Raw genomic sequence first — 25,906 nt, 5'->3', positions numbered from 1 at the left:
CACCGCGCTCCAATGCCGCTACCCACCCCACGCGTATTCGCCCCCCGTCACTGAACGGCGTCAACCATCATCAATGGTTGACGCCGTTTTTAAGCAACTTTGATTTTCGCCGACGTGACCCGTGGCCACGTCGGCGGGACTTCGGCCCATCTGGGCCGGAGATTTGTGGACACTAAAAAAAAAATGAAATCCCGCCGGCGCCAGCTGTTTTCAGAGGCTGCCGGCGGGATTTGCACAACGCCGGTTTTTGGCCGGTGGGAGATTTAAAAACCCTGCGGGAGCGGAAATAACGCCGCTGCCCGCCGATTCTCCGACCCTGCGTGGGGTCGGAGAATCCCGCCCCATACCTCTTCATTCACCTGAGGAAGGAGCAGTGCTCCAAAAGCTAGTAATTTGAAACAAACATGTTGGACTTTAACCTGGTATTGTAAGACATCTTACGAGGTGATTATGAACAGTGAGTTGTCTCCAAATTTGTTAACGGCTATGAGATGGTGTCCATTCATATTCTTTCAAGTACATTGTTCCAGGTGTGGCTTTGCAGGTAGGTTGTCTCCATTTCAATGGTTATGGAATGTAGACATTGTAGTGATGAAAACGTGCCACCATCTTTGACTGTGATCCGAAGTCACCAGCAGTCAGTATGAGAATGTATTTTAATCAGAAACACAGCTTCACATTTAGCATCCATTCCAACGGAGCACCAAATCCCAGCTGTATCGTGGGGAAGCTGCCACATTTTCATTAAAAAATCTAATGAACCTTGTTCACGCCTTTAACTCTCTCCCCAGAAAAGGCCTTCCCCAGCCACTACATGTTGGGCAGCTTGGGCACATTGTCGGTCTCAGGGCAACACCGTGTAAAATGATTAGTCCTGATTCAGCCATCTTAACCCTTGCCCTCTGTTGTTGAATATTTCTATGGCAGTGAAATTCTTTCTTTCTCAATCTTTTACAGAGCATCAATCAGTTCAATTCTGGAAAATAGATTCACGAATGGAGATTGTGAAGGAGAAACGCAAGTTGCTGAAACAGAAAATATAACATTTTACGTGAAAAAAATAAATCCTAAAAATTTCACAGGAATCCAGTTTCCTAATTCGGATACGGTGTGTGTGTTTGGAATTCTTGTGATCCAGTTGCAACTGTGGAGAGTGTGTCCCAGTTTGAGTTCTGGTGTCAGGCGTATCTGTATGGCCATGTGGCCATCACTCTTTGCAGTCCTGCAGTTTCCTTTCATTATTGCTCTCATTTTGAATGAGTAATGCTCACTTGGTTCGTGTTCACCACCACCACTGGCACTGACCAGCTGCCTCACAGCACTAGGGTTCGAATCCAGCCTTGGGTGATTGTGTGGAGTTTGCAAGTTCTCCCCATGTCTGTGGTTTCATCCGGGTGCTTCACTTTCCTCTCACAATCCAATGATGTCCAGGTTAGGTGCATTGACCATGATCAATTGGAATTATGGGGATAGGATGGAGGTAGAATGCTCTTTCAGAGGGTCAGTGCAGACTGAATGGGCCAAATGGCATGCTTATGCACTGTAGGGATTTTATGAATCTATGGTCCTTTGAAGTTATCTCCGATAACACTTGAAACATGAACCCTATTTCTAGCAGAGCAGCATTCCAGCAGTAAATTCAAATGACCGAGGAATGATCACGATTATACTTCTATTCTTGTGACTGGGATTTCATTTACTGCTTCCACTCTCACTTCACTGACGACCTTGATCATTTATCTGAGCCAAGTGGGACCCATCGCAGACAGGATGGGAAATTGGGAGAGGCAGCTAAACATCCATTGTCTTTGGGCAGGAATTTCCGGTTCCGCTGCAGACAGGACGGGAAAGTTCCGGCACACATTTTGAAACGCTGGTTGCTGTGAGGGCTGTTCAAAATACCCACACAGTAAGTGTTCAGATTGTCCACTAAATATAACCACTTTTAAAACAAAATAGAAAAATTTGCACCACCCCCGAATGTCACAAAGTACTTTAGAGTCAGCGAAATACTTTTTCAGATGTCGGCATTTTGTAATATCGGAAAGAAGGAAGCCAATTAGTTCACAGCAAACCCCACAAAGAGCAATGTGATAATGACCAGATCATCTTTTTTGTGATGTTGACTGCAGGGTAACTATTGGCCAGGGCACCAGGATTAACTCCCCTGGTCTTCTTCAAAATATGCCATGGGATGTTTTACGTAGACCCAAGCAAGCAGATGGGTATCGGTTTCATAGCTTTTCTGAAAGACGGCACCTCCGACACTGAAACATTCCCTCAGTACTGACCCTCCGATAGTGAACTTAGAACTCAGAACAGTACAGCACAGAACAGGCCCTTCGACCCTCGATGTTGTGCCGATCATTGATCACCCTACTCAAGTCAACGTATCCACCCTATACCAGTAACCCAACAATCCCCCCCCCCCCCCCCCCACTAACCTTATTTTTTAGGACACTAAGGGCAATTTAGCATAGCCAATCCACCTAACCCGCACATCTTTGGACTATGGGAGGAAACCGGAGCACCCGGAGGAAACCCACGCACACTCGGGGAGGACGTGCAGACTCCGCAGACAGTGACCCAGCCGGGAATCGAACCTGGGACCCTGGAGCTGTGAAGCTTTTATGCTAACCACCATGCTACCGTGCTGCCTCAGTACTGACCCTCCGATAGTGAAACATTCCCTCAATACTGACCCTCCGATAGTGAAACATTCCCTCAGTACTGACCCTCCGATACTGAAACATTCCCTCAATACTGACCCTCCGATAGTGAAACATTCCCTCAGGACTGACCCTCCGATAGTGAAACATTCCCTCAGTACTGACCCTCCGATAGTGAAACATTCCCTCAGGACTGACCCTCCGATAGTGAAACATTCCCTCAGTACTGACCCTCCGATACTGAAACATTTCCTCAGTACTGACCCTCCGATAGTGAAACATTCCCTCAGTACTGACCCTCCGATAGTGAAACATTCCCTCAGTACTGACCCTCCGATAGTGAAACATTTCCTCAGTACTGACCCTCCGATAGTGAAACATTCCCTCAATACTGACCCTCCGATAGTGAAACATTCCCACAGTACTGACCCTCCGATAGTGAAACATTCCCTCAGGACTGACCCTCCGATAGTGAATCATCCCCTCAGTACTGACCCTCCGATAATGAAACATTCCCTCAGGACTGACCCTCCGATAGTGAAACATTCCCTCGGTACTGCACTGGAATGTCAGCCTTGGTTTTTGTGCTCAAACCCTGGAGTGGGATATGAACCTAGAATCTTGTGGTTTCTCATCCACTCAGACTCTTTGAACATGTGGCTCCTGAATGTAAGAAGAGAAATATCATTGCAAATTGTTATCAAATAACCAAATGATATACTTTTTTTGTTCTTGAATATAAAACACAGGAGAATATCTCTACCTCTAGCCTACGGATTGAGATCAATTTGCCATCAACTATCCTGGACAATGTTAACATCAACAACTATAATACTACTGCACTTCGAATCATTTTCCTTGTATTCAAGAATACACAACTGTTCCAGGTAACATAATCACAACTGCTCTTCTTAAAGTGTGTGATGAGATGTTGGATTTTGTTAAACAGCAGTAAAAATATGTAACAATCTTGAAAACTATGTCAATAAGGATTTCACTTGCTGCTTATTGAGCAATTTAATTATAATAATAATAATCTTTATTGTCACAAGTCGGCTTACATTAACACTCCAATGAAGTTACTGTGAAAATCCCCTCGTCACTACACTCCGGCGCCTGTTCGAGTACACGTGGGCCAGGATTCTCCGATCCCACGCTGGGTCGAAGAATCCCCAGGGGGAGGTGCGAATCCTGCCACGCCGCTCCGATGCCATCACCTCGATACTCTGACCGGCGAAAAAGCCCGCCGATGGGAATTGGGCCGCGTGTCTCTCAGAATCGCGAGAATCGGCGTGACATGCTGGTCCCTGGGCCTGCTGCAAATCTCTGGCCTGGATGGGCAGAAGTCCCGCCGATGTGACCGCAGGTAGCTTTTTAACAGCGTCAGTCAGTCATGCTGGCTGACGCCGACGAAGGAGGAGGTAGGAGTCGGCGTGGGGCGGCCGGCACAGAAGAGACAGCACGGTCATGGCTGGGGGGGGGGGGGGGGGGAGTGTGAGTTGCGGATGCCCCCCAGGGCCGGTGGTGCATGCTGGTGTCTGGGTTGGTGCCGGGGACGGGGAGGAGGGTTTGGTGAGTGCCGGGGAGGGAATCAGGGTTGTCGGGGAGGGGATCAGGGTGTCGGGGAGGGGATCGGAGGTGTCGGGGAGGGGATCGGGGGTGTCAGGGAGGGGATCGGGTGTGTCAGGGAGGGGGGTGTCAGGGAGGGGATCGGGGGTGTCGGGGAGGGGGGTGTCGGGGAGGGGATCGGGGGTGTCGGGGAGGGGATCGGGGGTGTCGGGGAGGGGCTCGGGGGTGTCAGTGAGGGGATTGGGGGTGTTGGGGAGGGGATGGGGGTGTCGGGGAGGGGATCGGGGGGGGTGCCGGGGAGGGGGTTGGGGAGGGGATCGGGGGGGGAGTCAGGAGGGGATCGGGGGTGTCGGGGAGGGGATAGGGGGAGTTGGGGAGGGGATGGGGGAGTCAGGGAGGGGATTGGGGGTGTTGGGGGGGATGAGGGAGCCGGGGAGGGGATAGGGGGAGTCGCAGAGGGGATAGGGGGAGTCGATGAGGGGATCGGGGGGGATGCCGGGGAGGGGGTCGGGGAGGGGATCGGGGGAAAGTCAGGGAGGGGATCGGGGGTGTCAGGGAGGGGGGTGTCGGGGGAGTCGCGGAGGGGATAGGGCGAGTCGATAAGGGGATCGGGAGAGTCGGGGACGGGGGTGTCGGGGAGGGGATCGGGAGAGTCGGCGAGGGGATCAGGGGGGTCAGGGAGGGGATCGGGGGAGTCGGGGAGGGGATCAGTGGGGTCGGGGAGGGGATCGAGGGAGTTGGGGAGGGGATCGGGGGTGTCGGAGAGGGGATCGGGGGTGTTGGGGAGGGGATCGGGGGTGTTGGGGAGGGGATCGGGGGGGAGTCAGGAGGGGATCGGGGGTGTCGGGGAGGGGATAGGGGGTGACGGGGAGGGGATCGGGGGATTAGGGGAGGGGGGTGTCGGAGAGGGGATCAGGGCTGTCGGGGAGGGGGGTGTCGGAGAGGGAATCGGGGGAGTCGGGGCGGGGTGTGTCGGGGAGGGGGTGTCGGGGAGGGGATCGGGGGTGTCGGGGAGGGGATCGGGGGAGTCGGGGAGGGTGGTGTCGGAGAGGGGATCGGGGTTGTCGGGGAGGGGATCGGGTGTGTCGGGGAGGGGATCGGGGGTGTCGGGGAGGGGATCGGGTGAGTCGGGGAGGGGATCGGGGGTGTCGAGGAGGGGATCGGGGGTGTTGAGGAGGGGGTGTCGGGGAGCGGATCGGGGCTGTCAGGGAGGGGATCGGGGTGTCGGGGAGTGGATCGGGGGTGTCGGGGAGGGGATCGGATGAGTCGGGGAGGGGATCGGGGTTGTCGAGGAGGGGAACAGGGGTGTCGGGGAGGGGATCGGGGAGTCGGGGAGGGGATCGGGGGTGTCAGAGAGTGGATCGGGTGTGTCGGGGAGGGGATCGGGGGTGTCGGGGACGGGGGTGTTGGGGAGGGGATCGGGGGTGTCGGGGAGGGGATCGGGGGTGTCGGGTAGGGGATCGGGGGTGTCGGGGAGGGGATCAGGGGTGTCAGGGAGGGGATCGGGAATGGAAATGGTCTGCCCGCCAAAACCGAGCATTTAGGGACATTAAGGAACAGCTGTCATCCGAAAATGTCCTAGAGCTTTATGACCCAAGAAAGGAGTTGGTGGTCACTTGTGACGCATCCCCTTACGGGGTAGGAGCCGTCTTAGCCCATAGAGGAAGGAATGGGGAAGAGCAGCCAATAGCCTATGCTTCGAGGACCTTGGCGATGGCTGAGAGGAAGTACGCCCAAATCGAGAAGGAAGGACTGGCGGTGATATTTGCAGTAGAAAATTTTCACTAGTATCTGTACAGGCAGAAATTCACCATAGTGACGGACCATAAGCCGTTATTAGGGTCATTAAAAGAAGACAAGTCAATACCCCCGATCGCATCAGCTAAAATCCAACGCTGGGCGTTGCTACTGGTGGCGTATAGATACATTCTGGAGCACAGACCGGGAACGCGAGTAGCAAATGCAGATGCTTTGAGCACACTTCCCCTCCCTGACACCCCGCCGCTAATACCGAAAGTAGAGGAGACAGTAATGACTCTAAATTTTCTGGACACCCTACCAGTGGATGCACAACACATTCGGTTGTGGACGCAAAAAGACCCAGTTTTAGCCAAGATGAAGCATTTACTGCTATTAGGGGAACTGGAAAGACCGGTGGAGCCCCAGTTGGACCCATACTGGAGCAGAAGGGACCAAATAACCGTTGAAGACGGTATCCTATTATGGGGAGCCCGGGTAATAGTCCCAGCTCAGGGCCGTCGGGCAATCTTAACCGAGTTACATCACGGACAGCCAGGGGTGTCTAAAATGAAGATGCTAGCTCGAAGCTACGTTTGGTGGCTAGGTTTGGACACAGACATAGCGGCTTTGGTACATCGGTGCCAGGAGTGCCAACAGGGGCAAAGAGTGCCACCAGCTGCGCCATTGCACCCGTGGGAATGGCCAGGCAGACCGTGGACCCGCCTGCATATTGACCACGCCGACCCTTTTATGGGCTCAATGTTTTTGGTGATAGTGGACGCCCACTCCAAATGGTTGGACGTCCACCGGGTAAACACGGCAAGCACAGCATCGACAATCGAAAAGCTCAGGGCCTCATTTGCAACACATGGACTTCCGGATGTATTGGTGTCGGACAACGGAACGGCATTCACAAGTGAGGAATTTGGAAAATTCCTAAAAGAAAACGGAGTCTGCCACATCAAAACTGCCCCTTACCATCCAGCGTCCAACGGCCTGGCAGAGAGAGCGGTCCAGACACTAAAAGCGGGACTCAAGAAGCAGCCGGCAGCGTCAATGGACACAAAGCTCTCCCACTGGCTGTTTGATTACAGGACCATACCGCCTTCCACAACGGGCATACCGCCAACTGAACTCTTAATGGGAAGGCGGCTGCGAACGAGGCTGAGTCTCCTTTTCCCAAATTTAACGGGGAAAGTGGAGAAACAACAGGATGCCCAGCGAAGGGGGCATGATAATAGTCGGCAGCAGAGACATTTCCAGGTGGAGGCACCGGTTTTGGTCAAGAATTATGGGAATGGACCAACGTGGGTCAAAGGCACGGTAGAGTCCCAAACAGGGCCCATATCCTATGATGTTTCGGTAGGAGGTAAGGCGCTAAAGAAACACCTAGACCAAATAAGGGCAGCAGAACCACACCTGGAGGCAGGCGAAGCAGGACCGCCTCAAGCTGGGATAGCCCTACGGAAAAGATACCCACACCCCTGCCCCGAGCAATTTCTCCAGACCCCGTCATCCAGTCGTCAGAGTCGGAGATGGACACGTTCAACGAGGCCGCCGCGACACTTCTCCCCGAGGAGGAGGAAGAACAACTTCCAAGGAGGTCGTCAAGAAAAAGACGGGCACCTATAAGGTACACCCCGCCCACGTCAGAGAACGACCCGGCAGACGACACAGAGGTGACAGACCCGGACATGAGGAGCAGGAAGAAGCTCAGAGGAATGCCAGCTGGCAAGAATTCCTTGGACCTTGGGGGGGGGGGGGGGGGGGGGTGTAATGACCTCCAATTGGCATTATTGGTTGGCCAATTGGAGTATGAGCTCCCTCAATGATAGCTCATTGAGCTGGCCCATATAAGCACCTGTGTAGGCTTTGTGATTCAGTCTTAAGTTGACTGGAATGCCAGCAACCCTGTTGGAGCTGCTCTTGTATATAGTTATTGGAAATAAATATTGGTGTGGTGACAGGACTCCTGCCTCCTGTGGATTATTACAGTGGTCCTGAACATTTATGCCACGGCGTCGTTCCAGTTGCCGAGTGGGGACCTGTCCAGCATTTCCCAGGCGTCGGTGCACTGGTGCATCCGTGCAGTCACTGATATCGTGCATGACATTACGAACCGCTACATCCAGTTCCCTGTGGATTGCGCTCACCAGGATGCCCGAGCAGCGGGCTTTGCTGCCGTGGCCAGGATACCCATGGTACAGGGGACAATCGATGGGGTACACGTCGCCATGTGGTGACCAGCAGATAACAGGGCCATGTTCATGAATAGGAAGGGGGCCGATGTGATGAACATTCAGGTGGTCTGTGACCACCGGATGTTGCTCGTTCTGGGTGAGTGTGCTTAACGCTCAATTTGGCTGTTTCATTCGTTAGCTTTGGAGTCGCCAGGTATCGTTAAGATACCGCCACAAGTTTCAAGGTCAAGTTCAAAGCAAAAAAACCATACACCAATTAGTAAGTTCAAACAAGACACGTTTATTATATTACAGTAATCTACTAATCATGCATATAAACTATAAGACTAGGCTAATCCTACCACTACTAGGCCAAATACTTATCTGGATAAGGGGATTGCCGGATCAGGGAACAACGGCTTCTAGCTTTGTCCAGGGTCCGCAGGCTTCCAGTGGTTATGGTCTAAAGGGGTCAGGAGTGTCTATTCCCGTAGCGTGCGTTGTGACTTACTTGCTGGCGTCTTCTGCCCAGACCTCTCCTGCACAAGGTTCTTCTGCTGCAACGGTGTTCTGCTGGGAGGGCTGGCTGGTCAAGGAGAGGCTGGCAGAGAGAGCGAGCTGGGGTCAGGGTCTCTGTTTTATACTCCTCTCATGGTCTTGCGCCCACCTGGGTGGACCCTCTATACTCTTGTAATCGATTGGGTCTCTTCCCAATCGATTGATTTGAATTCCCCAATAGCGGGGCAGTTGCTCGATCACTGGGGCGGTTCGTGGGACCTATTGTTTTGGGCTTCTTTGGCGCCAAAAAGTCTGGCCTTCCATTCAATGTATCGATTAGTGTTAAATTGTGTCTTTTGTGCCTGGGGATCGCCCGGTATCGCCTCATTAATATGCTAACCGTTTCTTTTCATAGCGTTGTCTGGTTTCAGCCACAGCCAAACTGGTTTCTGCAGCAGTCCAAATATACAAGCACTCTGCAAGCTGCTTGCTTTTTACAACCTGTCCAATTTTCCCTGCATTCCTTGCAATCTTCCATTTTGTGTTTGGGCAGTGGTTACCCCAGGTGGCTACACGGATGAAGATCCTGCACGACTGCACCTAATACCCAGGCAGTGTGCATGACTCGTTCATATTGGCCCGGCTGCAGGGCTGGTTGCTGTGCGACAGGGGTTACCCGTTGCGGCCATGGCTAATGACGCCTATACGGAGGCCACGGACTGAAGTGGAGACCCGCTACAACATTGCCCATGCAGCGACCAGTGGTGTGGTCGAGAGGTGCCTTGGGCTGCTGAAGATGCCCTTCAGGTGTCTGGACCGCTCTGGAGGGACCCTCCAGTACCCGTTGGATAGGGTCGGCCGCATCGCTGTTATCTGCTGCGTCCTGCACAATATAGCCCAGCAGAGGGGCGATGTGCTGCAGAGGAGGGGGAGGGGGAGCAACACGATGAATGGCACGCCTCCCAGACGAGGAGGATGTGGAGGGGTGGGAAATGTACGGGACAGACGGGCTGGGAGGCTGCCCCCCAAAACCGGCTGGGCCAGCAGGTACGGGAGGAGTTGATAGCCGCACAGCTCACAGACTAGGAGGGGGGGAGGGGGATTCGTTGAGCATGGGCACGGATAGCACAGTATGGCATCACCCCACCACCTGCACCCCGCCCACCACCAACCACCCTCACCCCGCCGACCACAAACCACCCGCATGCACACCATCGCTGCATTACAAATCCACCCGCGGCACAGCGGGCAGAACTCACACGGTCGCCAGTGGAAGCTGGTCTATTGCATGGCATGGAGAATGATGACAACCCGTATCTGCGATGAGCTCCGGGCTCTACATCGTTAGTCAATGTCTGACTCATGGCCACAGTGCCACCTCCACCTGGGTGGTCCCTGCATGTGGCCTGGACACTGCATCGCATGGACCTGTCGTCTGCCTGGGAGCGGGATGGCGAGGGCGACCCGGGGAGGAGGGGGGGGGGGGGGGGGGGGGGGGGGGGGAAGGGAAGAACATGGGACAAAATTACAATCGGTGTTCAAGAACAGGTCGTCAAATGTTTTTAATGAAATGAAAATGAAAAATGAAAATCGCTTATTGTCACGAGTAGGCTTCAATGAAGTTACTGTGAAAAGCCCCTAGTCGCCACATTCCGGCGCCTGTCCGGGGAGGCTGGTACGGGAATCGAACCGTGCTGCTGGCCTGCTTGGTCTGCTTTAAAAGCCAGCGATTTAGCTGAGTGAGCTAAACCAGCCCCTTTTACTTGAGGACTTCTCCAGAGGACCAGTACTATCAGTCACGTTGCAGTACATCATTCCATAAAACAGGTACCGGGATGCTGTGCATTGCAGTAAACAATACACAACTTCTCAATGGACAACAGGGGGTGATAGATTGCTTTTGGTTTCAGTCACTGAGTTACCTGAGATTGCTGTGTTTTGGCTGGCGCACACATAAAGTTTAAGAATGAAAGAAAGAATTATGGGCGAAATTCTCCGCCCCCCACGACGGGTGGGAGAATAGCGGGAGGGCCTTCCCGACATTTTTGCCGCCCTCCCGCTATTCTCCCACCCCCCCGCCGAAGTCCCGACCCGAATCGCTGCCGCCGTTTTTTTACGGCCGGCAGCGATTCTCAGCTGTTAGATGGGCCGAAGTCCCAGCCCTTTCCGCCGTTTTTACGAACGGCAAACACACCTGGTCTTGCCGTTCGTAAAAACGGCGTCACAAACTCGCTATTAATAACCATGGCACCGACACGGCCGTGCCAAGGGTGCCATGGGCCCGCGATCGGTGGGCACCGATCGCGGGCAGCGGGCCCGATACCCGCGCACTACTTGTCCTTCCGCCGCCCCGCAGTATCCATTCGCGGGGCGGCTGAGGGGCAACCCGGCCCGCGCATGCGCGGGTTTCGCGCAAAAACGCGATGACGTCACCTGCGCATGCGCGAGTTGGAGTCTCCCAAACTGCGCATGCGCGGCTGACGTCATATGACGCGTCAGCCGGCGCTAACTCCGGCAAGCGGGCTTAACGATTTTCGTTAAGCCCGTCTTGCCGGAGCCTACGGCGTCGGGCTGCTAGCCCCGACCGGGGACCAGAATCGGTCCCCCGTCGGGAAGGGGCGCGCTGCCGTAAAACCCGCCCGGGTTTTACGGCAGCTTTACGATTTCTCCCGTTTTGGAAGAATCTCGCCCTATATTTCCCCCACAGAGTTTCACGTCTTCAGGGCATTTCCAATCTCTGTGTAGCCCCCGAGTTACTATTGAAGTGAGTCACTATTGGAACTTTTACTCAACTAACACCTGGAATGGGTGGATTATCTTATTTCTTTTAATTTTCCCAATTAAGGGTTAATTTAGCATGTCAATCCACATTCCCTGCATATCTTTGGGTTGTGGAGGTGAAACCCACATCGACACGGAGAGAATGTGCAAACCCCACATGGACAGTGATCCGAGGCCGGGATCAAACCTGGGACCTCAACGCTTTGAGGCAGCAGTGCTAACCACCGTGCCACCATGCCTCCAGGCGGGTTTCCTTATGCGGAAAGGTTGGACAGGCTGGGTTTGTATCCACTGATGTCTGGAAGAGTAAGAGGCAACTTGATTGCAACAGATACAATCCTGAAGGGTCTTAACAGATTGGATACGTAGAGGATGGTTCCTCCTGTGGAAGAACCTGGAAGTAGGGTCAGAGTTTAAAAATAAGGGATCGTCGATTGAAAACAGGGATGTGCAGAATTTCTTTTCCTCAGAGGGTTGTGAGTTTTTGGAAATCTCTTCCTCAAAAGGCAGTTTTGAATATTTGAAAGCAGAGTTTTGAATAGTTTTAAGGCAGAAGTAGCTAGATTCTTGATAGGCAAAAGAATGAAAGGTTATTGGAGTTAGTTCGGATTGTAGAGTTGTAATTACAATCTGATCAGCCATGATCTCATTGAATGGTGGAACATTCTCGATGGGCCAAGTGGCCCATTTCTGCTCCTAATTCGCATTTTCATCTATTCATAAATCGAGGAAAACATGGCAGTCAAATTGTGCACAGAAAAGTCCTGCAAATTGCAATGTGATAATGACCAGATAATGTGTTTAATGGTAACGGCTAAGGGTCAGGATAGTGGGGAGAACTCCTCTGCTCTTCTTTGAAATAATGTCACTTTACATTCACCTGGAGAGCAGACTGGGTTTAATATCTCATCTGAACAATAGCACCTCTCACAGTGCAGCACTCCCTCAGTCCTGTTTCAGGTTAGGTAAAATACCAATTCTCTGGTGTGGGGCTTGAACTAGTAAAATGATGATACCTGTCAAACACCTTCTACAAATTCATGCAATGTGCTAAAGACAAATGTTTCTGTTACTCACTAACCAACATTTTAAAATATATTCTGTGGTCAAAATCATCAGGTGCTGGAGACTTATCCTAAGTCGCATTATTTTCTCCATTGCGATCATGTTTTTTGTACTATATGCACTACCGTCCTCCCTGGGTTTCTTTTTAGGTTCCTGTTTATCACTGGTACTTTACCCTCTTCCTCTGCTGTGACTATGGATACAAAGAACTCATTTTGGATATCTGTCATTGCCTTGTGACAATGAATCACCTGAGTCTGTCTTTAATGGGTCCATATCTTCTTTAAAAACTGTCTTTTTCATAATAGATTCATGAAAATGTTTGCCATTAGCTTTCATATTACTCACAAATTTTTAAGTTCCCATTGCAGTGTTTGATATTTACTTAGGGTCCCCATGTTCATTTCTATATTTCTCCCAGTCCACAAGATTATCACTGTTCTTGACATTTCTGTAAACTATTTTCATTAGTTATCTTATTCCATAGTGCTTCATGTGTTCATCATTCTTAATTTTCTGTATGTCTTCTATTGTACTAAATATTTATTTGAACACCTCCAAACTTTTTCTGTAGGTTCACCTGTTAATACCCCTAGCCAAGTTTCCTGTATTTAATTTGCATCCTATTCCTTCTGACTCTGCTTTACTTCAGTTTAAAGGCTACCCTTGCCATCACGTTGTACAATGACACAACATTTCCTGGTTGCTTTGCTCAGTTTCTGTGTTAGTGCAGAGATGGACCTGTTCATTACAACATGCTCCAATGCAGCATGATGCAAGTTGTCAGGACTTCATAAAGGAAGCCCGAAGCAAACAGCTAAGCACAGCTCCCATGTCCACACAATACACTTTCAGAGCAGGTAGGGGAGGCTAAGCCTGTCCTGCAGTCCACACATTAGTTAAGGTCGATATCATAGAATTATCATAGAATTTACAGTGCAGAAGGAGACCATTCGGCCCATCGAGTCTGCACCGGCTCTTGGAAAGAGCACCCTACCCAAGGTCAACACCTCCACCCTATCCCCATAACCTAGTAACCCCACCCAACACTAAGGGCAATTTTTGGACACTAAGGGCAATTTATCATGGCCAATCCACCTAACCTGCACATCTTTGGACTATGGGAGGAAACCGGAGCACCCGGAGGAAACCCACGCACACACGGGGAGGATGTGCAGACTCCGCACAGACAGTGACCCAAGCCGGAATCGAACCTGGGACTCTGGAGCTGTGAAGCAATTGTGCTATCCACAATGCTACCGATATCAGCTATTACAATCCCAGACCATTTCCCAACAGTGGATAGAATACTGGACAGAAACTCCAATAGTTTATTTTAATCTTGTAAGAGTGTGAGGAAATTGTTACTTTGCTCAGTTGTGATTTAATGGGAAATAGGGATATTGTATATTAAAACAAACATTATGAAGTATTAAAATATCTTCAACATCACACAGAAATTAACTTATAATTACCCCTTAAATAATGCTGATCAATACAGTGAATAAGTAACCTTAACTGCTATGTTTATTCCCACTCAAACAACAGAAAAACTATCTCAACTCTCAATCCACTGTTAGATACAGTTAGCACTCAGGAGTACCTGCTGCACAGAGATGTCTGGATACTCTACTTTGAGAAAGAGAGATCTTTTGACACCGCTTTAAAGAAAAGATCTGAAACCTGTCAGAACCATGCAGAAACTCTGGCTGTATTTCTTCAGAAGCTGCTTCTCAGCTCCATCTAAAACTCTAATAAACTTCTTTTCTGGGAAATGCCTGATAACTTGGCTCCTCCCAGGAATTGCATCATCTTACCCAGCTGAAATCTAATTGATTCCACAGGGAACCCCCTGAATCGAAACTAACCGTATTTGCCCAAGTGTTTTACAATGCATTAATTGCACCACTGGCTCCCAAAACCTTTCAAACCAGATTCTTTAAAAATACTACTGCAGCAATCATGCATTCGAACCCAGGCTTTTAATCCTTACTGTGCCAAATACTATAATATAATATCTGAAATTCCAACGTTAATCAAATAGCCTGACCAGATGTGAAATCAAATCAGTAACAATCCAGAAGAAAACGACCCATCTCAAGTTCAGTGATCTCTGAATCAGCTGTTTTCTGGATCTCTGCATCAACAACATGACTGAGGGCCGGAGAATCTGGGGCGCGATTCTCCGCAACGGCTGGCGCCGGCGTGAAACCCGGAGTGTTTCACGACGGTGTTGGAGGCCGCTCCTCGCTGCCTATTCTTCCCTGCCCCCCCCCCCCGCTAGGAGCGGCATTGCGGGGAACTCAGCCGCTGGGCCTTGACGCTGGCGTCAAGGCGGCGTGCCGAGAATGACGCGGCCGGCGGCGCCTACGTGACATCAGCCGCGCATGCGCAGGTTGGCCGGTTCCAACACGCGCATGCGCGGTTGCCATCTTCCCCTCCGCTGCCTCGCAAGACATGGCGGCTTGATCTTGCCGGGTGGCGGAGGGGAAAGAGTGCATCTCTTAAAGACGCCGGTCCGACGATCGGTGGGCACCGATCGCGGGCCAGTCCCCTCCCGAGCACGGCCGTGGTGCTCGATCCCCTCTCCGCCCCCCACAGGCCCAAACTTACCTTTCGCGCGATGGTCACGCCGGCAGCGACCAGGTGTGGTTGCCGCTGGCGTGAACAAGTCAGGAATGTCAGGCCGCTCGGCCCATCCGGGCCGGAGAATCGCGGGTCGCCATGAAAAACAGTGACCCTCGATTCTCCGAGCGGCTTGGTAAATCGAGGGTCGCTGTTTTTCATGGCGACCCGCGATCCTCCGGCCCGGATGGGGGGTGTGGGAGAATCGCGGGGAGTGCCAGAGCGGCCCTCCCGCGATTCTCCCACCCGGCCTGGGGAGCGGAGAATCCCGCCCCTGATTTGTCCACTTCAAAAGCAGTTAGTAAATATGAGTATAAGTCAGAACCTGAAGCAAACAATGGAAGTCGTACTCTCAATGTGGTTTCCCTCATCCTTTGCATTGCTTTGACTTTTCAAACATTGGGGCTGGTTTAGCACAGTGGGCTAAATAGCAGGCTTGTAAAGCAGGTCAAGGCCAGCAGCGCGGGTTCAATTCCCATACCAGCCTCCCCGAACTGGCGCTGGAATGTGGCGACTAGGGGCTTCTCACAGTTATTTATTTGAAGCCTATTTGTGACAATAAGCGATTTTCATTCATTTCATTTCATTAATCTTTCTTACAAACTGAAGTTCCATTTAAAGATTTTTCTACCACTGGCCAGTGCATCCTCACTGACTGTATCCATTCTCCATTACACTGGGAAACATTCTGGAATTGCAATTTCAACTGGCTGAGTAAATAGTTGAATTTGTGGTCCCGTGGGAACAGTAAATATGCGGGTTAGAAACACTGACCATCCATTGGGATTGCAAATCTTTCCCCAATTTTAACCTAATCAATTGGAACACAGGTAGCAGCAAGTTAAGTGTCTCTTTGCTGTCCCAAGATCCACACCACGTCAACCTTTCTGCTTCCCGTATTCAGAAGCTGAGACAAATAGTTTCCTATTACAAAGAAGAGTTTCCGATTGGAACAGTTGGATTGGGGAATTTCTAAAGTGCAGAAGGAGGGCATTTGGCACATCGTCTCTGCCCCAATCCCCTGCATAGGCCACTCCCTTGGCCTATCCCCCGTAACCCTACCTAACTGTGATGATATGATCTGCATACTCGTCTGCCATTGGGCCAGAACGTCGGCTTACCATTGGCCCTGGTCGGTCATGTGCCTCTCGACCGATTGGCCGAGAGGCTGAGTTAACCACGCCTCTATCAACGAGGTATAAATGCTCAGAAGCCTGACGATCGTCCCTTTCCACTGTAGACGATCGCCAGGCTGTGTTCTAGTTAATTAAAGCCTGACTTTGGTAAATCACTCGCCTCACGTGCAATCGATGGTGCATCACTAACCTGCAGATCATTGGACTGTAGGAGGATACCGTCGCACACGGAGGAAACCCCCACAGACACGGCAGAACATACAAAGTTCACAGAGGCAGTCACCCGAGGCTGGAATTGAACCCGCGACCCTGGAACTGTGAGGCGGCTGTGATAACCACTTTGCCGCCCTTGCTGGAAATGCTGGAGGAACTCAGCATGTTAACAGCGTCTGTGGAGAGAGAACAGAGTAAATGTTTAGAATCTGGATAATTCTTCAGAACTATGAAGAGGGAGGAATGTGATGGATTGGTGTTCGAAGGGCTATGTAACGACTCAGTTTCAGTCATTACATGTTGGTGAGGACACAGCTGCACAGGCATCCAAACATGTTTGTACAAAACTCTGCTGCCTCTGTCTTGTCTGGGTGGGAAGTTGAACAATGCTCACTCTCACTGTTCAGAGATATTTCTGATTCTCCTTTGTTTCATGGCAACGAGGACCATGTGTCTGCTTAAAAAAGTCTGCAAATCCTACATTCAAATTTACTCTTGTTTAAATATTCAGTCCTTAAATTGCTCTCTCTGTATTGTGTCTACAGGATGAAAATAACAGCACTATATTAAACAATCTAGTAATTGGGATAAAAGTGGGGAATCTCACGATTGAAAATCTCAAAGACCCAGTGAACATTGTGTTTCAGAATGTGTCCCTGCCGGTAAGAAAGGAAATCACTCATTCTCCACTATTTAAATGTCTAATATAAACTGAGTAAGTGATTGAGAGACCTTTATTATGTAAATCAATTTCATTTTAGATTAAATCATTTGGAAAATGTGTCTTTTGGGATCTCAGAAAAGGTAAGAAAATATTTTGTAAAATATTAAATTATTTCTGGCACTTTCTTGTGCGGGATTGGAGGAGGGCAGCAAGTCCGGACTATATGGACGGATCGTGGGGAAGAGCAGATTTCGGTGGAGCAAGTGAAGGCCAACTGGGAGGAGGAGCTGGGACCCATTTTGGAGGAGGAGGTGTGGAGTGAGTACCTCCATAGGGTGAATACTATGTCATCCTGTGCGAGGTTGAGCTTGATATAGGTAACGGGGTGTTTAGGACGCACCTCACCAGGGCCAGGCGAAGTTGATTTTTTGAAGGGGTTGAGGATAAGTGTGAGCAGTGCTGGGGAGGACCTACTCACCAGACGCACATGTTCTGGTCCTGCCACAAGCTGGTGGGTTTTTGGGGGTCCTTTTTCAGCAGCATATTGGCAATCTTGAATGCGACTTAAAACCCTGCCCATTAGTTGCTGTATTTGGGGTGTTGGACCAGCCGGAGTTGAGGACAGGGGTGGACGGCATTCGAATCGCTGCTGGCCCAGTGACAGATATTGCTGAGCTAGAGGCCGGCGACGCTACCCAGGGCCTCAGCATGGCTGGGTGGTTTGATGGAATTCTTGTACCTCGAGAAGGTCAAGTTCACGGCGAGGGGGTCGACCGATGGGTTCTATGGTAGATGGCAACCGTTTATTATGCATTTTAAAGATCTGGTCACTGTTTCCTGTTAGTGGGGGATGGGGGGGGGGGGGGGGGGGGGGGGATTGTTCATTGTTTGGGATTGTATTTCTGCTATCAGGGTTTATGGTACTGTTGTTGCTTTTCATTTTTGATACACGTGTTCTGGTGTTTTGCAAATTTTTGATATAAATATGCTGAAGCTTAAAGAAAAATATTTTCCAAGAAAAATGTTCTGGAACAGATGATTAATGGAACAATATCTGACTTTAAAATGTTTCATTGTAGGGAGCACAAGGCATGGTGACTGGAGTGAGGTTGGTTGTTCGACAGAAATGAAACTTCCAAACATCATCTGCAAGTGCAACCACCTGACCTCTTTTGCTGTGTTACTGGTATGAATGATGGGTTGAAATACTTGGGTGGGATTCTCCGTTTCAGAAACGTTTGGCTGGATTCTCCGTCTGCTGATGCCAAAATCGCGAAACGTGATTGGGCGGAGAATAGCCTCTGACCCCAAAATCACGGTATGCACGGTTTGACGCCAAATCCGAATGTGCCGACACCCCCAAAATGGTGTAAATGTGTCGCTCGGCGCGCGGGGTTAAAGTACAGTAGGCATATCATTAGCGGGCCTTATACCCTATTCTCCTGGGCCTCCGAGATTGACCACGTCCGATGGGCTGAGTTCCCGATGGTGTGGCTCACCAGTGGTCTCAGAAGTAATGAACCTGGCGTTGTGGCTGCTGAGTGAGAGAGAGAGGAAGTAGGACACGGAGTGGAGTGACTGCGGGCTGCTGGTCCGGACACTGGCCGCGCTAGCTGGGGTGGGGGGCCCCTGCCAGGGCCGGGAGAGGAGGAAACAGGCCGAGGAGCCATGGACCCCACCCCCAGGACTGGGGCGGTTCCCAGGCACCGACCGCCATTACCGGTGGCCACCTTGCTGCACACCCACTGACCACACACCCCAGTCCCTGGTTCCACACAGTGACACCGGCCGTATCGGTGCGCCTGCCCCCGCACCCCACCACAGCGCGCCCCCCGCCCCAAACACTCGCACAGCCGGCTTCCACTCACCGGGGTGCCACCGAGGGCCACACCTAGGGCAGACCCCAATGGGGGCAGTGCCAACCAATGGTACCCCTGGCAACGGGGACAGGCGCGAGGACGAGGGGCCACCATTGAAAAATATTAAGGTAGATAAGTCCCCAGGGCCTGATCTACCCCAGAATACTGAAGGTGGCTAGAGAGGAAATTGCTGAGGCCTTGACAAAAATCTTTGGATCCTCACTGTCTTCAGGTGATGTCCCGGAGGACTGGAGAATAGCCAATGTTGTTCCTTTGTTTAAGAAGGGTAGCAAGGATAATCCAGGGAACTACAGGCCGGTGAGCTTTACGTCAGTGGTAGGGAAATTACTGGAGAGAATTCTTCGAGACAGGATACTCCCATTTGGAAGCAAATGGACGTATTAGTGAGGGGTAGCATGGTTTTGTGAAGGGGAGGTCGTGTCTCACTAACTTGATAGAGTTTTTCGAAGAGGTCACAAAGATGATTGATGCAGGTAGAGCAGTGGATGTTGTCTATATGGACTTCAGTAAGGCCTTTGACAAGGTCCCTCATGGTAGACTGGTACAAAAGGTCAAGTCACACGGGATCAGGGGTGAGCTGGCAAGGTGGATACAGAACTGGCTAGGTCATAGAAGGCAGAGAGTAGCAATGGAAGGGTGCTTTTCAAATTGGAGGGCTGTGACTAGTGGTGTTCCGCAGGGATCAGTGCTGGGACCTTGGCTGTTCATAGTATATATAAATGATTTGGTGGAAAATGTAACTGGTCTGATTAGTAAGTTTGCAGGCAACACAAAGGTTGGTGGATTGCGGATAGCAATGAGGACTGTCAGAGGATACAGCAGGATTTAGATCATTTGGAGACTTGGGCGGAGAAATGGCAGGTGGAGTTTAATCCGGACAAATGTGAGGTAATGCATTTTGGAATGTCTAATGCAGGTAGGGAATATACAGTGAATGGTAGAACCCTCAAGAGTATTGACAGTCAGAGAGATCTAGGTGTACAGGTCCACAGGTCACTGAAAGGGGAAAAACAGGTGGAGAAGGTAGTCAAGAAGGCATATGGCATGCTTGCCTTCATTGGTCGGGGCATTGAGTATAAGAATTGGCAAGTCATGTTGCAGCTGTATCAAACCTTAGTTATGCCACATTTGGAGTATAATGTTCAATTCTGGGGCGGCATTCTCCCCTACCCGGCGTGACGGAGGGTACCGGCGTAGGGGAGTAGCGCCAACCACTCAGGGGTCGGGTCTCCCCACCTTTGGGGGCCAGCCCCGCGGCGGAGCGGTTTGCACCAGAAGACTGGCGCAAAAAACCGGCGCCCACGGCAGCGGGGCTGGCCGAAAGGCTTTCGCCGGTCGGCGCTGGCCGCTGACGTCACTGACGGCGCATGCGCGATGTGGGGTTCTCTTCCGCTTCCGCCATGGCGGAGGCCGTGGCGGACGCGGAGGAAAATAGTGCACCCAGGGCACTGGCCAAGTGTCTGTGTGGGGGGCCCCGATCGCGGGCCAGGCCACCGTGGGGGCACCCCCCCGGGGTTCGCTCGCCCCCCCCCCCGCACCCCCACCCCCCCCCCCCCCCCCCCCAGGACCCGCTCGCGCCGCTGATGCTGCCATTCCAGAGGTGGTTCAAACCTCGGCGGCGGGAGAGGCCTCCCAGCGGCGGGACTTTGGCCCATCCGGGCCGGAGAATCACCGCAGGGGCCTCTCCGATCGGAGTGGCGAGATTCCCGCCACCGCCACTTCTCAGGTGGCGGAGAATCTCTGCCACAGCGGGGGCGGGATTTTCGGCGGCCCCAGGCGATTCTCCGACCCTGCTGGGGGTCGGAGAATTTTGCCCCTGGTTGCCACACTACCAGAAGGATGTGGAGGCTTTAAAGAGGGTGCAGAAGAGATTTACCAGGATGTTGCCTGGTATGGAGGGCATTAGCTATGAGGAGCGGTGGAATAAATTTGGTTTGTTCTCACTGGAACGACGGAGGTTGATGGGGAGACCTGATAGAGGTCTACAAAATTATGAGGGGCATAGACAGAGTGGATACTCAGAGGCTTTTCCCCAGGGTAGAGGGGTGAATTACTAGGGGGCATAGGTTTAAGGTGCGAGGGGCAAGAGTTAGAGGAGGTGTAAGAGGCACATTTTTTACACAGAGGGTAGTGGGTGCCTGGAACTCGCTGCCGGAGGAGGTGGTGGAAGCAGGGACGATAGTGACATTTAAATTTAGATTATCCAATTATTTTTTCCAATTAAGGGGCAATTTAGCGTGGCCAATCCACCTACTCTGCACATTTTTGGGTTGTGAGGGCGAAACCCACGCAGACACGGGGAGGATGTGCACGATAGTGACATTTAAGGGGCATCTTGCCAAATACATGAATAGGATGGGCCTAGAGGGATACGGACCCAGGAAGTGCAGAAGTTTGTAGTTTAGTCGGGCAGCGTGGTCAGCATGGGCTTGGAGGGCCAAAGGCCCTGTTCCTGTCCTGTACTTTTCTTTGTTCTTTGTTCTCGTTCAAGCAGACATGCCGTCAGGAACTCCGGATGAGCAGAGAGACAGTGCGACACATCTGCCAGATGATGGCACACCTGGCACTGCGGGGGTATGGGGGAGGGCACCCGCTCCCAGTTATAGTCAAGGTGACGGTTGCCCTGAACTTCTACGCACCGGGGTCCTTCCAGTCACCGAGTGGGAACCTGTTCGGGATCTCACAGAGCTCGGCGCACAGGTGCATTCACGCCATCACGGGGTGTGATTGAGCAGTGCTTCGGCCTCCTGAAGATGTGGTTCAGGTGCCTGGACCGCTCTGGAGGGGCCCTCCAATATGATGCTGAGAGGGTCGCCGGCATTGTGGCGGCCTGCTGCATCCTCCACAACATTGTGCAGCAGAGGTGCGATGTGCTGGACGAGGATGAGGAGGAAGGGCAGGCCTCGTCCGACGAGGAGGATGCGGGGAAGGTAAATGATGAGGAGGACATAGGGCCCGGGGCAGGTAGGGGAGGCTGCCAGCCACGTTCAGGGTCCTCTGCTCAGGCACGGTGAGCGCCCGCAGTTCTGCTGACCACCTCTGCCACCTGTGCCCAGGCATGACGAACGGCGGTACCGGGCGGCCTTCCTCCCGGGCCAAGGTATGGGGTATGGGCTCATCCTTCTGTTCTCCATTGCGTCCAGGAGGATGTCCAGCTCAGCGTCCCTGAACTGCAGAGAGCAGAAACCCAGAGGGGGACCGCCGAACCTGCGGTCTCTCACTGCAGTGGAGCGGCGGGTACTGGACCTGGTCGGTGGGCCCGGAAAATGGCAGTCACCGAGGTGGAGGTCGGCATTGGGCAACCAACTGAGACCCTGCTGCGTTGCGGTTTCCCATGGTTTACATGGCACCATCACCGCCCCCTACCCATCCACTACCCCTGACTATCCCTACCCCCACCCCTCCCCTCAGCACCCACATTTGACTTCCCAAACCCGCGATCCAGTCGTGCTTTGTGCCTTGAATGATCACCTGCGACGAGGCAGGCACTTCTGATGTTCCCCCATCCCCGACCACAACCAGATACCAGCAATGAGGAGGACACAACACTGAAGAGAACCCCCAAATGCCAGCCCGAGACACCCCGGAGCACCAGGCCTGGGATGACACATGCTGCAGTACATCAGATGGAGATAGGAACCCCGAGGGGGGGACGGTCGAAAGGCGGCCCGATCCCAGGAACTAGTTGCCGTCCAGATGGGTCTTGGAAAGGACGGACCTATGATAATGGAGATGCAGTCACAGAGCAGGGACTAAATGAGGGGTTGTCAGCAACCATCCAGCACCTGCAGGTGCAGGGGCAGGTGGCGGTGCCTACAATATGTGCCACCAAGGCCAACACCACACTGGTGGCGTCTGCAGTGAGGCCTTGGGGGCGAAGGTATCGGCCATGTTTCAAGATGTCCAATGCCTGGTTCACTCGGTGCATGCAGTGGCCGAGGCACAAGACAGGGCTGCCCTATCACAGGCAGCTATTTACTAGAGCCACCTAGACATTGTAGCGTCGCCAGCGTTGCCCGGGCACTAGCTGACCTGCACAAGACCTGGAGGGAGGTGGCACAGTCACTGAGTGCCGTGGCATAGTCCATGTACGCCATGGCCATGAGCATGGAAACCCTGGTTGATACTGGAGTGCGCCTCCAGGACTGGGAGCATCAGATGGCAGGGTGCCTCTCGAGTTCACTCCGGTTACACCCCTGTCCCATGGAGTAGCCTGGCAGCCATTGGGCACTCCGAGCAAGGGGGAGTTGATGGGGACCGTGCCGGCGACTCCCGCAGGAGAGGTGTTGGAAAAGCACCCCTCCCTCCTCCCTCCAGTCCCTGGTGCATCCGATGGTCAGTGGGCAGAACAGGATGGCAGCACATCACCTGGGACACCCAAGCAACAGCCGGGCCCATCCAGACCCGGTCACTCCAGAGAGCGGCCGCCAAAGGGAACCCAGGTCATAGGTGGGTTTCCCAGCAGACCGTTTTCACTCCCGTTGTACCGTCTGGGGATCCAACTAGTCTTAATATTAGGGCCCATAAGGCCAGAAAGTTAGACACCAATTAAGATGGCACAGATGTGTAGTGATCTCTGTATGTGCATGTACATAAGGGGTTAATGTGTAATCAGTAGCACCAGAGGATCACTAGAGGGCCGGACCAACAGGAGTAGAAAAGCAACCACATTGTGTGTGTCTCTCTCTCTTTTGGATGGACTGTGACCAGGACAGGAGTATCAGATTAGCTCAGAGGATTAGTGTAGTTACGCATAGTTACAGTAGTTAGATCTTGTTGACCTTATCACTACTATCAATATTAAAGTAAAGAATTCACGCAATTATTGTTATGGTTACTCAATAAACCTTTTGTTACTACTGGACGAGTTTGAGTCTTCATCGAGATTCAGAAGACCTCATCAGTAACCAAGGTTTGAGTAACACATATTACACTCCGTAGTAATCAAAACACACAGAGAAGTGTAATCAAAGATAATACAGGAGGTAATAAAAGAGGGCGTAGCTGGGTAAGGTGGTGGAAGGTTGGTGGGGAATTGGGATTGGGGAGTTGTTTTGTTGTTGGTTTGGGGTCTGGTTGCTTATTTTGTTAAATTTATAATACAAATGCCTTAATAAAATATTTTTCAAAGTAAAAGATGGCATGAGTGCACCACTTAGGACAGTGTTAGGATGCGAGGGCACAAACCTTTATTTGTACTTTGTTAAATAATCGCCATGCACAGAATTTCCAGCCTGCCTCGGTGCTCGTACTTGATGTGTTGGGTGCTCTGGATCCGTGGAACACATACAGGCCACCAACACTTAAAATAGTACAACACTATTTTATTAAACTACAAACTGTTGAACATACTCTTACTGTGAGTTAACACGATGTTAGATTAAACTAAAGACCTGGTCCTATCCTAACCAGTCTAATCACTCAGGTGAGGATCTGTGCTGTGTGTCTGCACCATGATATACTGGTGTATATTATGACAGTACTGAAAGGTGTGAGCGATTAGCTGGGCTGGGCTAGTTGCAGAGGTGGCAATGGGGAGTGGGAGAGGGGGGAGATGAACGGACGTGGAGGTGGCCTCGGGTAGGGCCCCCCAGGGCGGAAACAGCACAGTATACCGCCCCTCTCCTCCCCCTCCCTCTTGCCCAATCCCACCCCCCCTTCCAACCCTGTCCACACATCTGCCACCCCAAAGATTCGATGCCACCATGTGATGGAACAGCTAGCTTGCATGCAGGGATCACCCAGCAGGCCTGCTTGGGCTACCATGGGCAGGAGTCAGACATTGTCAAACAGTACGGAGCACCAGAGCTCATCGCAGTGGGTCGTTATCATCCTTCAGCCCTTGGACCAGACCTGCTGTTACTGTCAACCCAAGGGCCACACCCGCAGGTAGGAATCATTAAGGGTATTGGATGGGTGGGTATGGGAGGGGGTGGTCAGGTAGGGTTGGAAATGGGGTGGGATGGGATTTCCATGCCATTAGGCCACCACAATGTGGGAGACCGTCCTAGCGCTATATTGGAGGCCCTTCCAGAGCGGTCCAGGCACCTGAACCGCATCTTCAGAAGGCCAATACATCGGTTGATCACACCCCTGGTCGCTGCATGGGTGTCATTGTACTGGGTCTCCACATCGGTCTGTGGCCTCCTGATAATCGTCATCAGCCGCGACCACAGCGGATAATCCCTGTCACCCAGGAGCTAACTCCTGACCCGGGGTGCGCCTCCAAGGTGTCAGGAACCATTGAGTATGCTGGTATAAGTGTACACCTGGGTATCAGACGCAGACGTGCATGATGTGCAGCTCATGGTCACATATCAGCTCCATGTTTTTCGAGTGAAACCCCTGTCAGTTTGTGAAAAAGCCGGTGCTCATAGGGCAACGTGCTTGCCATCGTGCTTCCCGTACCAGCCTCCCCGGAAGGCGCCGGAATGTGGCGACTAGGGGCTTTTCACAGTAACGTCATTGCAGCCTACTCGTGACAATAAGTGATTTTCCTTTTTTTTTCATCGATCACCCCTGGACCTGAGGCATCCTGGCAATGGCAGCAAACCCCGCTGCCCGGGCATCCTGGTGGGCTTATCCACATTGAACTTGATATATTGTGCTGAGCGGGCACATTGGGCCTTCCTGAGGTCACGGATGGATCTATGCATCGAGGTCTGTGCGATTTCAGACAGATCCCGACTTGGTGCCTGGAAGGATCCCGTGGTGCAAAGGTTCAGGGGGATCGTCAGCTTGCCGGCCACAGGGAGCAGATTCCCTCTCCCATACCCATGCAGTTCCAGGTGCTGCATGATCTGGCAAATATGCCGTGTGGACCCCCTGCTCAATCGGAGTCTTCGACGACATGCCAGAACCACAGGTCCTCGAAGGATAGGCGCTG

At 52.1% G+C, this 25,906-nt stretch overlaps 1 protein-coding gene across 1 annotated transcript in view; it reads left to right on the top strand.

Moving 5' to 3' along the window:
* Positions 1-25,906, top strand: part of LOC119971421 (adhesion G-protein coupled receptor G2-like) — a 271,187-nt gene that overhangs the window by 219,929 nt on the left and 25,352 nt on the right. The window contains exons 11-15 of the mRNA XM_038806912.1: positions 958-1,108; positions 3,419-3,556; positions 17,022-17,138; positions 17,238-17,280; positions 18,220-18,326. Coding sequence (XP_038662840.1) covers positions 958-1,108; positions 3,419-3,556; positions 17,022-17,138; positions 17,238-17,280; positions 18,220-18,326 — 556 coding nt within the window. The remainder of the gene's footprint in view (positions 1-957; positions 1,109-3,418; positions 3,557-17,021; positions 17,139-17,237; positions 17,281-18,219; positions 18,327-25,906) is intronic.

This window comes from Scyliorhinus canicula, chromosome 9 (assembly GCF_902713615.1).
Source record: "Scyliorhinus canicula chromosome 9, sScyCan1.1, whole genome shotgun sequence".
Taxonomy (NCBI): domain Eukaryota; kingdom Metazoa; phylum Chordata; class Chondrichthyes; order Carcharhiniformes; family Scyliorhinidae; genus Scyliorhinus; species Scyliorhinus canicula.
The sequence above is the reverse complement of the archived record's forward strand: the minus strand, read 5'-3'. Positions and strand labels throughout refer to the sequence as shown.